General features: G+C 37.4%; 1 protein-coding gene across 1 annotated transcript in view; it reads left to right on the forward strand.

Annotated features, from left to right (window-relative positions):
- The window catches only part of LOC121369900, a 17,446-nt gene extending 4,854 nt beyond the window's left edge, over positions 1 to 12,592 (forward strand). The window contains exons 3-4 of the mRNA XM_041494979.1: positions 11,303 to 11,662; positions 12,414 to 12,592. Coding sequence (XP_041350913.1) covers positions 11,303 to 11,662; positions 12,414 to 12,592 — 539 coding nt within the window. The remainder of the gene's footprint in view (positions 1 to 11,302; positions 11,663 to 12,413) is intronic.
- Positions 12,593 to 13,038: the final 446 nt, after the last annotated feature.

The raw sequence follows: 13,038 nt of genomic DNA on the forward strand, positions 1-13,038 counted from the left end.
CCGCACACCCTAGTTCCATCCAGCGAAACTAAATTATAATTTGGTTAATCTACAAACCTGTAACACACTTAGATCACGTTTTTATCAAATGGAATGAAAAAGCAGGTTTTATATCGATAAATACCATGGAAATCCCCATGTCCCAATTGCTTGAAATAATTTTGAAAGTTAGTATTCTGATGTCACCGGTAGAAGCACAACAATGCCTACGTCACGACAAATTGCACAGACTTGGGGTGCGTTCGTTTCACCTCTCCTGGACATGTTCCAACTGTTCTGTCCTGGTTGTATCCCCTCTCCAGATATCGTAAGACTTAGCAAAATTATTGGTTTTAAGGGTTTGTAACGTTTTGTATTGAGACACTTACTTGTCTGAACTTTATTGTTACTGAAAATGTTCACGAACTGTGAAGAAAAATCTCACAAATGAACAACAACAAATCGGATGTTGATTGCGCGAACCGTGCACGAGAAAACAAACCGAACCAAAATGATAACGGTCACGTGATATACCAACGTCTGTGACATTAAAAATAGATTGGACCTCGCTTGCTTAACGGTTTTTTCTCGACAACACGTTTTGTGAAAAAAGGCAAAAAATGCATTTCGTGGTTTTACAAACATCAGGATTACCAAAAAGCACTTCAGGTGAATGGAAATGTGTATTCTAAATAATAAAATGTAAGTAAAGTGCAATTTTATTTGTGAAAAATGGGGTTTAATAGCGAAAAACAACGCCGTAATGGTTAACAAATAAACGTAACACGGCAATTTTTGTGTGCATTAACCTAATTTTAAACTACTTTTGCACCTACTACAGATCCTGAACATAACGATAAAATGATATATAAATATAATCGCTAAAACGTCTTTGTTAGTCGATAACATATTAAAAATTGCATCAAACTCAGGAATGTCCCTTTAAAGATGTTATCGACTGACTTTTTAACGATTGTAATTACATATTAAATATATTTTTCGGCATAAAATATTAGCGGCTGTATATTAAACGTGTTTCTGATTGTTCTAATATGTGTATTAGATTAAATTTCATTTTATTTCTTAAAATATATTTTTTGCGTACGTACGAAATTATTGGAGACAAAACCCAGTTTGGGCTTGTTACAAATATTAAGACGACCAGAAACACATTGAATATACAGATACTGATATTCTGAACAAACAAAAAACATTTAATGTGTAAGTTTAATCGTAGAAATATTTTATTAGTAGGATGCAGCAAACTCAGGAATGTCCCTTTTTTTTCTATGATTTAACAAAACCACCTGTAGTAATTTGAAAGAAAACTTAATTTTAAAAACTATTTCTGTCTGTTCTCAGCTGTAGGCCTACTGGTATTTGGTTATTGAAGTCGCATGATTGTTACGAAGTCTGCTGGAAAAACTCTCTTTATAGATACTTGCCAAAAATATATGGTCCTGATATGTTTTAACATTACGTATTTCTGGATATCTATTTATATATTTATTAAAAATCAGAATGCAGCTTATATTTTTTAACCAAATAATTTTACTATTATAACCATTCAGAATTTTTATATTCGTTTTCCTAAAATGTTGTCTGTTAACATTGACTCCATTTTGTAATTTCTGTCAGCTATATCATTAAACGTATCACTCACCAAAACAGGTTATGTAGTTAACAATATTTACTGCAGATGCATGCTACAGTTTTTGACGCACGTGCGATAACGTTAGCTACTTAGTAGCCAGTTTAGTGCTTATGTGAAGCGTAGAGATACTAATAAAAAGGTAGGAATTTGAATAAGAACTGTGTTTATAAATATTGATATGCTTTAGAATGGAATCCTTTTATGCTCACCGAAACTGGTTCAACCATGATACATGTTCAACCGAATGACGTCATGTCAGAAATACAACTTATGTATTAATAGCATCTATCACCGTTGTGAGGTATAGATAAGGCAATTCCAACCCCGAGGAACAAGATGTGTTTTTATGTGAGGGCCGAAGTTTACCGAGGCCCTTACAAAAACATTTTGACCCGTGGGTTGGAATTGCCTTATCTATACCTCACAACGGTGAAGGCAGTGCACCACGACTGGTACATCAAAGGCCGTGGTATGTGCTATCCTGTCTATGGGATGGTACATATAAAAGATCCCTTGCTGCTAATCGAAAAGAGTAGCCCATGAAATGGCGACAGCAGGTTTCCTCTATCTCAATATATGTGTGGTCCATAACCATATGTCTGATGCCATATAACTGTAAATAAAATGTGTTGAGTGCGTCGTTAAATAAAACATTTCTTTCTTTCTTTCACAACGGTGATTGATTCTTTTTCTTGCCCATTTAATTACAGTAACAAAACATTAATTTTGTAAGCTACGTACGGATTGTTTATTGTAGAACGATTCGTAAAGATTTCACCTACAAACAATGAAACTTATTTAATCATACGAGGGTTGGAATTGCCTTATTTATACCTCACAACAGTGATAGATTCTATTAATACACCAGACATGGCGTCTTTGCCACACTCGCTAGACCCAGACCCAGATCCGGTGTGTTTTGTGGCACATGTCCTAGAAGGACCCCCGACAGTCCGTGCACCAGACCAGTCTCCTGCGCGAACTGTAGGGGGGACCACTGCACTCATTTTAAAGAGTGCCCAGACTATAGGAGGGCGGTCCGCCTTATGGCTGGTGGGGGCCCTCCCTCAAATAGACCTATGGGTAGCTAAACCGGTGTGCCCCACCGTCCCGTCTCGGCGACTGGCGCAAGACATACTAGAAAGACTGAGTCCGTTAAGATAACTAATGGAATTCAGTCTACTAATAAATCTAATACGTATGCCGGTGCGACCCCAGGGGCAAATAAATCGATTTTGAACAACCGATTACGGCTCTCGATTTAGTTAGGATTATTTCAGGCATATTTTGACCCGAGAGATTCCAAAAGCCCCACATATTTTTTTTTTTTTTAGATGACATTATAGTGGCATCCAGGGATGCGTGCAGGGTTCTTAATGATCACCAGGCTATCAAAGTAAATTCTGCTGCCATTGAGACCCGTAGTGTCTCATGGTATAAAGCCAGGGACCTTGTTATTACGGAGACGCGAGCAAATACTAGTATGGACTAACTTTTAATAGTTTTTCTAACTAGTACTGTCCCGTCCCCCATCATGTCTATACGTTGTAAAGATAAGATAGATAATACTAATTGTAGTAATATTAATAAAGGTAATGATAGGAAAGTTGATATCAGGGCCTGGTGCCTAATTCACAAAGGTCTCTTAGGCTCTGCTAGATAACAAAGCATCCTCTTTGCAAGTATTTAGCATTGCACTGCGAGATCGCAAAGTTGCGAGAGTTTAGTGAATTAGGCCCCAGGTCATTTTACAATGGAATGCCAAGGGCCTCCGCACAAATGGACCTGAGCTTTAAAAAAAAAAATGGAATTAAATAAACATATAGATATTATTGCCATTCAGGAGTTCTGGATTGCAAATGTTACAGATAAAACTAAACGTACTAAATTATTTACAGAATACAAAATTTCGGGTTACACTGGACTCTTTTACACGAACAACAATACTATTAGGGGAGGGGTAGCTACCTTCGTCAAAGATGGTATTTCCCACTCTCAAATCAAGACCAGTAATGATCATCCAAGTATCGAGGTTGTTGGGGTAACTATCCATACTAAATCAGGGGATATTAATATATTTAATTACTATGTTCATCCATCTACTTCCGGTATAAAATTAAATTAAAATAATTTTTTGGCATTTTTTAACTGTTCAAAAAAACTAATTATTTTAGGGGACTTTAATAGTAAAAATATGTTGTGGGGCTCAAAAGTTACCAATCTTCAAGGCCGTACCATAGATACCTTTATTGAAAAATTAGACTTGGCCTGTCTAAATGGCGGAAGTAGTACTTTTCTTTCGGACTCCTGCCATACCTGGTCTTGTCTTGACATTACTTTGGTCTCCAGCAACATGGCGGCTGGTTGTGGGTGGGAGGTACTTGATGATTTGGGTAGCGACCACCTACCAGTTAAAACTACCTATAATATTTCGGACCTTTGGATAAATAAAACTAAATATAAAGCTAAGTGGAATTTTAATAGAGCTAATTGGTCCCGGTTTGGTTATCTTTGTGCCAAATTAGATGATGAGCAGTTACGAGATGTCAATATTGATAAATTTAATAAAAACTTAGTTTCGGCCATTATCAATATTGCTAATCAAACAGTACCAATATATTCTACTAAAAATAATTATAATCCAGTCCCTTGGTGAACTGAAGAACTTTCTAATCTTAAAAAACTTAGAAATAAATTTAGAATTTTTTTTTGAAAAGCAAATACAGAGGAAAATATTAGGAACTTTAAAGACAGTAAGTATAAATTAAAACTCAGTATTAATAAAGCTAAACAGGCCACATGGACTCAGTTTTGTGGTTCTCTAAACATTAACTCAAAGGTTAGGGAGGTGTGGTCTAAGATCAAAAGGGTGAAAGAGAAACCATCCAGTATTAAAACAATACTTTAAAATAATAATACGTGTAAAACTAATCCAGAAAAAGCAAATGTTTTAGGAGCTACTTTTAAGAATAATTCAGCCACTAGTAATTATAATAAAGAATTTCAATCTAGGAAAGTTAAAATCGAAAGAGATAGCCCGATCCCCCATGAACCCTGCTCCGTGAAGGATGCCCTTCCGTATAATGCACCATTCACATTGCAGGAGCTACTCAGTGCTTTTGGTGGCCGAAAGGCTTCAGCTCCTGGCCCTGATAATTTTAGTTATATTTTTCTGAAAAATATGCCCACCAAAACACTTCATTTGTTCCTGGAATTATTTAATTTGATATGGAGCGAGGGTTACCTTCCCCTAGAGTGGAAACACGCTGAAGTGTTTGCGCTCCCAAAAATGTGTAAGGACCTCTCCCTACTAATTACAGACCCATTTCGTTAACATCAAGCGTATGCAAGACCATGGAGTGCATGGTTAACAACCGCCTTATCCACTTTCTGGAGGTAAATAGTTTATTGTCTACCTTCCAGAGTGGTTTTAGAAAACATCACTCCACTATTGATCACATTGTACGTCTTCAAACCGAGGCTAAAGATGCCATGCGGAATGGACACAAGGTGGGTGGAGTGTTTGTAGATATAGAAAAGGCGTATGACATGGTCTGGCGGCGTGGCCTGTTAATAAAAACCTACAAAATGGGGATAAAAGGAGCGATGCTCATTTTTATTTCTCAATGTTTGGAACATAGAACATTCGCTGTTAATGTTAATGGTTTTTCCTCCCCCATTTTGACATTGGAAAATGGTATCCCACAAGGCTCCGTGATAGCGCCTACTATTTTTGAAATTTTTATTAATGATTTGGCTGAGGCGCTTACCACAAGAAATAAAAGTATTAAAACTAAACTGAGTATCGGTCTCTTTGCAGACGATACAGCCTTCTGGAGAGTTGGAAATAATTATGAGGACCTTCAAAAAGATCTCCAGTTGGATGTAGATAATTTGGCTCTTTGGTCCAGAGCTTGGGGTGTTACCATTTCCAAGGACAAAACTAAAAGTATTATTTTTCATAAGAAAAGACAATTTAAATCGATTTGCGATCTAAAACTAAAAATTAACGAGGTTATTATTAACCATGTGCAATCGGTCAAATTAATCGGAGTAATCTTTGACCACAATCTTAGTTTTGGAGAGCACATAACTGAGGTGACTGGTAATTGTACCATTTATCTTAATTTATTGAAGGTATTATCCGGCACACCACGGGGCGCAGATCGAAAAACACTGCTCATGATTTTTTAGGCGTTCATTGTTTCCAGACTGCAGTATGGTGCTCAGGCCTTTGGTTGTGCTACCCAGACTCAACTCAGGAAACTTGACAGCGTATATGGTAGGGCACTCAAAATAATTGTTGGGGGCACTATCTGTACGCCGTATGATAGTGTAATGGTTGAGCTGGGTGTTATGCCCTTGGCCCTTAGGAGAATCAGACAGGGTTTGAAATATATTAATAAAATTCGTAGTGCCTGACTCTCCAGTCAACAATCTTAAACCAATACAAATTAATAACATAAACAGAGATAGGGACATATCTGTTGTTTCTGTTTTGAATAAATTTGCCAATGACTTTGGGATTGTTGGTCTCCCCTTAAGTAGAATCGGGATTAATCCCGACTTCCCATGGCGAACCAGCATCCCACAAGTTCATTACCACGTCAGGGAAGAGATTAGTAAAATTTATAATTTTAATTTTAAGAAAATAATTTTTCAAGCAGTGGTTGGGGACTTTTACCCGGATGTAACTCAGATTTTTACAGACGGATCAAAGGACCCAATTACTGGGAAAACAGGAATGGCCTTTATAATTAAAAACGCAAATCTTTCTAAACATCCTATAGCTATTAGGGCTAGGCTATCGGATAATATTTCGGTTTATACCTCTGAACTTATGGCCATACTGTATTCCCTGAAGTGGATTGAAAAATATCATAAAAATAATGGCCCTAATAGATATGTCATCTTCTCTGATAGTCTTAGTGCCCTGCAGGCAATACATGGAGCCCATAGTGTCAGGGCTGAAATTATTTTTAAAATCTACAAAACTTATAATAATATAATGGGTAAAGGAATTGAGCTCGTCATGAAATGAGTTTCGGCACATATTGGAATAGCCGGCAATGAATTGGCTGATGCAAATGCAGAAAAAAACAAAGAGCCTGCAGGAACTCGTGGTCGATGTTCCGGTGGAACATAACTTTAACGAAATAAACTCTATAGCTGAGCCACACTTTGGACGCCCGTGGCAGGAAGAATGGGATCACAGGACCAGAGTGTGGCATGCTCATATTAAACCAAAGGCGACTACACCTGGACCAGTTTCTTTTAATGTTAAAGCTACAAAAAAATATTGCAAGACTTAGAATGGGTGTCTCTTCGGCTTTAAATGACTTTTAATTTAAAATTAAGAAATAAATTCACCCAATTGTTTGGTATGTCATAAAATTGAAGATGTAAATCACTTTTTGATTGACTGTACCAAACATGTAAAAAGCAGACTGAAACTGGTAAATTATTTTAATAAAATTAATTTGAAGTTTAATTCATTTAATATTTTGAATCCGCCTAAGGATAAAAAAGTGGTAATTGACAGGTTGTTAATCGCCTTTGTTTATCAATCTAAAATTAATATTTAATTAATTCAGACATCTTCTGGTCCTCGAGTGGTTATTGCTTAGGCATTGTTAGATAGGTGCGAAAGTGACCACTTGGGGATTTGGAATTATGCCTGTTTAGCAATCTGTATTATTAAATAACTGTCGGGCACGGTAATAGCACTTATATATTATTTGCTGCCTTTACTCCTTATGGAGTTGGAAGGACATCGCCTGTGCCCATATAGTCCGGTTCTCAACTCTCTCTTCTGTGTGCAATGTCGCGCCTGGCGGGCTTCGTTGAAAATGTATTTATTTTTAATATTGTACCGGTTTTTAACTTTTATAATTGTAAATATTATAATATATATTTGTTTTATTGTAATGTAAAGTTTATGTTTTGTATGGTGATGGATGGATGTTTTATTACTTCGGGTTGATGGCAGGGGGAGTGTTATCTGGCAGTAACAGCCCCCCTTCTCGTCGACCAATTATATTGTATAAAACGTTTTAATTCTTAGATTTGGTGTTATGTTTTTTAAAAACGATAGGTTTACAAGCGTGCTCGTTTTAATTTGTTTAAATTTATTTTATTCATGTTTTTAATTTATAGAAAAAAAACACAAATCGGATTTCAATAGGGCGGTGCGCTGCTCCTATCCTAGGTAATGCAACCTGGTACTATACCTCGATTGCATCCTCTAGTGATCTAAATTAAAAGGTGCCAGCGTCTGTTGAATGACATAACGTTCTGTTTTCCCGAGTCAACGGAGAGGCGCCTCTGGACTTGAAGATCACCAGGATACGTTTTCGCTCTGCCAGACTCACCAGACGCAAAACTTTCCTTTTCTTCTTCCAATACACCAGCGGATTAAATGGATCACTCTCCTAGTGATCCCAATGTTGGACTCTAATCTTTAGGGGGCACCGAGACTGGAGGGCACAACGGTTGGGTTGGCTGGGGGGGGGGGGGGAGACGTTGGGTGGGTGGGGGTTTACGCCATCGGAAATAGGTTAGGTGCCATAGGGCGTAGGCGGTGTCGGCCGTAGGGGGAGCTAGGTTTGTCCGGGGGACTGCCTCCCCCCCCTCTGGGCCTCCCCCTGTTCCGGCCACACTGAAGTTCCCAATACGATGGGTGCCCCTTATAATCACTCTAACCCCTACTAAATAAACTTCCTGTGGCTGCTGCCCAACCTCCTGGGAACTAACCTCCCTCCAAACTCCTAGGGCTAACTTAAAGAGTTCGTATTTTTTATTTTTAAATTTAGACATGCCCGATCTAAAAATAGCGACCAAAAGTTATAATTAAAGTTTTATATATTTTTTATTATTTTAGTTTTGGAAACTGCGCAAACACAATTTAATTATAAAATTCCCATATCCCCGGTTGGCTTAATTTCAAAATTGTCCTAAGTAAATTCTGTCCCGGATTGGGCCCCTGGCTTCTAGAGGTCGAACCCGGGGTGGACATGCTCGAAACCTTAGTGGTATATGAGCATGTTAAAAACATTACCAGTAGCAGTAACACATGTCACAACGACACAACACTCTCTGAATAGTTTCTTTGGTGTAAAGGCTGCTTTGTTTTGTGCTTTGGTTGTCGTTTGCGGAGATTATCGATCAATTCTGAACCTGCTATGCTTGAGACAACCCCAATAAGCTGACGTCATAATACGGTGTAGATTTCTTGAGTCAAGTCAAAGGTCGCAACATATGAATTGTCTAATGAGGGTTAGATGTGTAACGTACACCAAATTCGTCTGCAAAGTATTAAAGGGACATAACCTAGTTTCAACCCGTGAAAATTAACACTAAGTTTAGTTAATCTACAAACCTGTAACACATTTGGATAAAGATACAATTGATTGAAACATGAGTCTGTGACTTTGAAATGGTGAAATACTCGTTATAAATAGACTAAAACTCGATTCCATAGCTGTTACTTCTCAGACGCACGTGCGTTTTTAAAAATATGAGTAATGCATTTTGTGATATTAGAATGTATGGAAATTGATAATCTAAAGAATAAAATCTAAGTAAAGTATGATTTAAGTTATCAAAAAACGGTTATAAATAGTCAAAAATATGCGTTAGTGTTTAAAAACTAGGGTATGTCCCTTTAGTAAGACATGCGATTATTCTATGCGTTGGGTAGAACACCGCGAGGGATCTATCATATCACAAACCAATGTCAGACAAATATTGGTTGGCAATATTATGTAACAACATCTGGTCCCGTGCTTGTACAACATTTAGAGACCAGACTCTAACAGAGTCTGTGATTCTAAACGTTTTATAAGTAGCCTACGTGGCCTGACTAGCTAATGCAAGGTGATGACACAATCTAATTAAAATTAGCTCCACTATTACATGTGGATCTAACAGCAGCAGTAGTATAAGGGCCTTATACTACTAGCAGCCCGTGAGCTCATGTCTAGTTGACCTTTCATTTGACCAATCAAAACGTCACTTGCAAAATCATGCCAGTGATTTGAAAAGAATTTGAAAACATTCGGGATTATGTCGAGGGTATACGAAATGATTCCGGTGAATTACGAAGTATGCCGGAAACTAATTTCAATATAAAATTTTATATAAAATTTGTTTCAAGACAAAAAACCAAACAGACACCGTGATGGTATAGCCATAAAATCGGTTTATACTAGTATACAATTCAGAGGTTATTACTGCACTTTCCCCCCTGTTTTTTTCAATGTTGAAATAGACCAACAAATTCGCCAATTGCATAAATAGTCTCGCCCAATATTTTTAGAATTTGTATGCTCCCGAATAACACTATAAAGGGCGAAGTGTAATTGGTCAGTATTTAAATTGTTATTTATAGATGAAATGTCACCTGGACATGGGGTTCCACGCAATGCTGTTAGATCTACTGGTGAGACCAGTAGAGCTAATTTTAATCAGATTGGTGATGACGTAGACGTCGAAGACAAACCATCCACCGAAATTAATGCTACTTAATGATTATCAATGATTTATAAGTTAACTGCTGAAGCGCAATCCTGGTAAAGAGGTTTTAGTTGAAAAAGACTTTAATTTATTATTTATTAAACCTTGCTATTGGGGATATTATAAGAAATAGTAGGCCTATACTACAATCATGTTATTTAGATGTTATCTTAGAACTCGTTGTTTAAAAACGTATCCATGTGGCTTTCACTCATTAGATATTTTTCCAACCAAGTAGTTTCATGATAAATGTTGTTTATTTGCTGTTATTGTTGTTTAAAAAAAACCCCAGTATTCAAGAACGTATTATAACGCCAATATTAGGCTCTCTTCCTACATTTTACAATCACAAATTTAAAGAAAAAAAGTATAGATAAATGATAAAAAGATAAAAGATAAAAACTTTATTGCATATAAACATTCCACATACGGAACTGGATGCAAAACATATGCATAAACAAGAAACAAACAAAATGACTAAATAAGGACTAATTATGGGCAATACATGTATAATCGTGAACAAATTTGCATACCGCACCAGCGGTAACTCATGTAGTATTATCTATAAATGGCCTGAAATCGGTTTGCAAATTAATCAGAAATATACAGAACTTGACATACGTTGTTTTCGCTTCCTATTTATTGCACGTTTATTTTGCGCAAGAATATATACCACTCGACCGCGTAGTGCAATAAATAGGAAGCGAAAACAACGTATGTCAAGTTCTGTATTTATTACATACGTTCTTTTATGTTTTACAAAAAACGGTTTTTAATTTAACGTCATAACAAAAGTTTGTTAAATCTATGATCAATGCTCCTTTTATGGATTTGCTTAACGTTAAAAATCATGCTCTGCGACAGCCTTGTGTAATGTTTCAAATACGATGTGACGTAATTTGTAAATCATATATGACGGCAGTAAATAAAAGGCGCTAACTGCAGTAAAAATAAAAAGGGAATCCCCCATTTAAAAGTTCCGGTCCAGATCGCACGTATGTGCGATACAAAATAAATTTATCACACGGTTTACAAATGTCTTTATCACTATAGTAAGATTTTTTAGGTATGTAGTAAAACTAATTATTATATTTCCCGTATTTCAAATAGCATTCTAACTTATTATGTCATATATTATTTTATCTCATCATTCAGAAACGCTGACTGCAAGTTTTAACGATAACGAACCAGTAACAGCACCAGTCGTGTATTGGCGCAATACAGAATACCCGGATGTGATATCCAACTTAACGTCTTCGATCACTTGTTCGGCGTCGACATCTTGCGACAGCAGCATCCTCATCACGGCTATAGACCTGTCACTACACAACGACTCCACAGGATGTGTGCAGTCATTAGACGTGGTCGACGGCAACACCGTGAAGACCTTCACGTGCACCGATAACAACCAGTACGACATCAAGACAATATTCATCAGTTCATCGCACTTCATAAAAGTGACATTTAGAACTGGTGGGCAAGCAAATGGTGGAAAGCTGTGGATTCAGTTTAATGGTGAGTAGTGGCACTATTTATTCTCTCTCTCTCTCTCTCTCTCTCTCTCTCTCTCTCTCTCTCTCTCTCTCTCTCTCTCTCTCTCTCTCTCTCTCTCTCTCTCTCTCTCTCTCTCTCTCTCTCTCACTTTGTTCACCAGCATGGCTGGGTTTTTAATATGCTAAACAAATATTCCTTTCGAATTTCCCTTCTTAAAACAAAATCATTTGTTATTGGTTTGAATGCTGTGTCATGCTCGAAACTATTATTATGACAATGTGTTTTCACTTACCTTTCCTTTCTTGCAGCAGTACAATGTAATAATGATCCCAATCAATACAATTATAACAGCTTCTACAATCGCCGCCACTGATCCAGGATGTAAATCTGAAACAATATACTAATAAGTTAATCTAGTAAAATAGACCCCTCGTAGTAAAGAGTGGTAAAATTGCAAAACTCTAGATGGCCAGTACACACACACACACACACACACACACACACATACTCTCTCTCTCTCTCTCTCTCTCCTCTCTCTCTCTCTCTCTCTCTCTCTCTCTCTCTCTCTCTCTCTCTCTGTGTGTGTGTGTGTGTGTGTGTGTGTGTGCGCGCGCGTGCATAATGTTAAATATTTTACATTTCTAATCGTTAGTATGACTGACTTTAACACATAGTACAAATCAAAAAGGCTGAACAAGCCGAATATATTTTTTAAAAATTAATAATTAGGGTCAATGTCTTTTAACACATATAAAAAAAATATTTCTTTTAGCCACCGAATCCGAGGCTGTGTTAACTCTAGCATGTGGCGCTAGCGCTCTGACGACGGCGTCGCTAGTAGATTCCTGTGACACTACTGGAACATCAAAGACTACCACGACTACAACAGCATCATTGGACAATACCTCAAAATCCAGCGACGAAGACGCAGCAATTCCATGTAATTTTTAGTTTAATCTATGTGGTTGGAGGAAAGTAGATTGACCAGTAGGGGGGGGGGGGGGGGGGGGGGAATGTGTTTTGTTTAATAACACCACTAGAGCACTTTGATTTATTAAACATCGGCTATTGGATGTGAAACATTTGGTAATTTTGACATATAGTGCTACAGAGGAAACCCGCTACATTTTTCCGTTAGTAAGAAGAGATATATTGTATGCACCATCCCACAGACACAACAGCACATACCACGACATTTGATATACCAGTCGTGGTACACTGGCTGGAACGAGAAATAGCCCAATGAGCCAAACCGACGGGGATCGATCCTGATCAGTAGGAATACAGCAGTGCAATATGTACACAGGGAATACTACAAGCATCTCGATTAATTGTAGTCCTGTAAACAGGGTCATCTAAATAGGAGGGTACCGGTACCGGAAGGATATAACATTAGT

This window comes from Gigantopelta aegis, chromosome 4 (genome assembly GCF_016097555.1).
Source record: "Gigantopelta aegis isolate Gae_Host chromosome 4, Gae_host_genome, whole genome shotgun sequence".
NCBI lineage: Eukaryota > Metazoa > Mollusca > Gastropoda > Neomphalida > Peltospiridae > Gigantopelta > Gigantopelta aegis.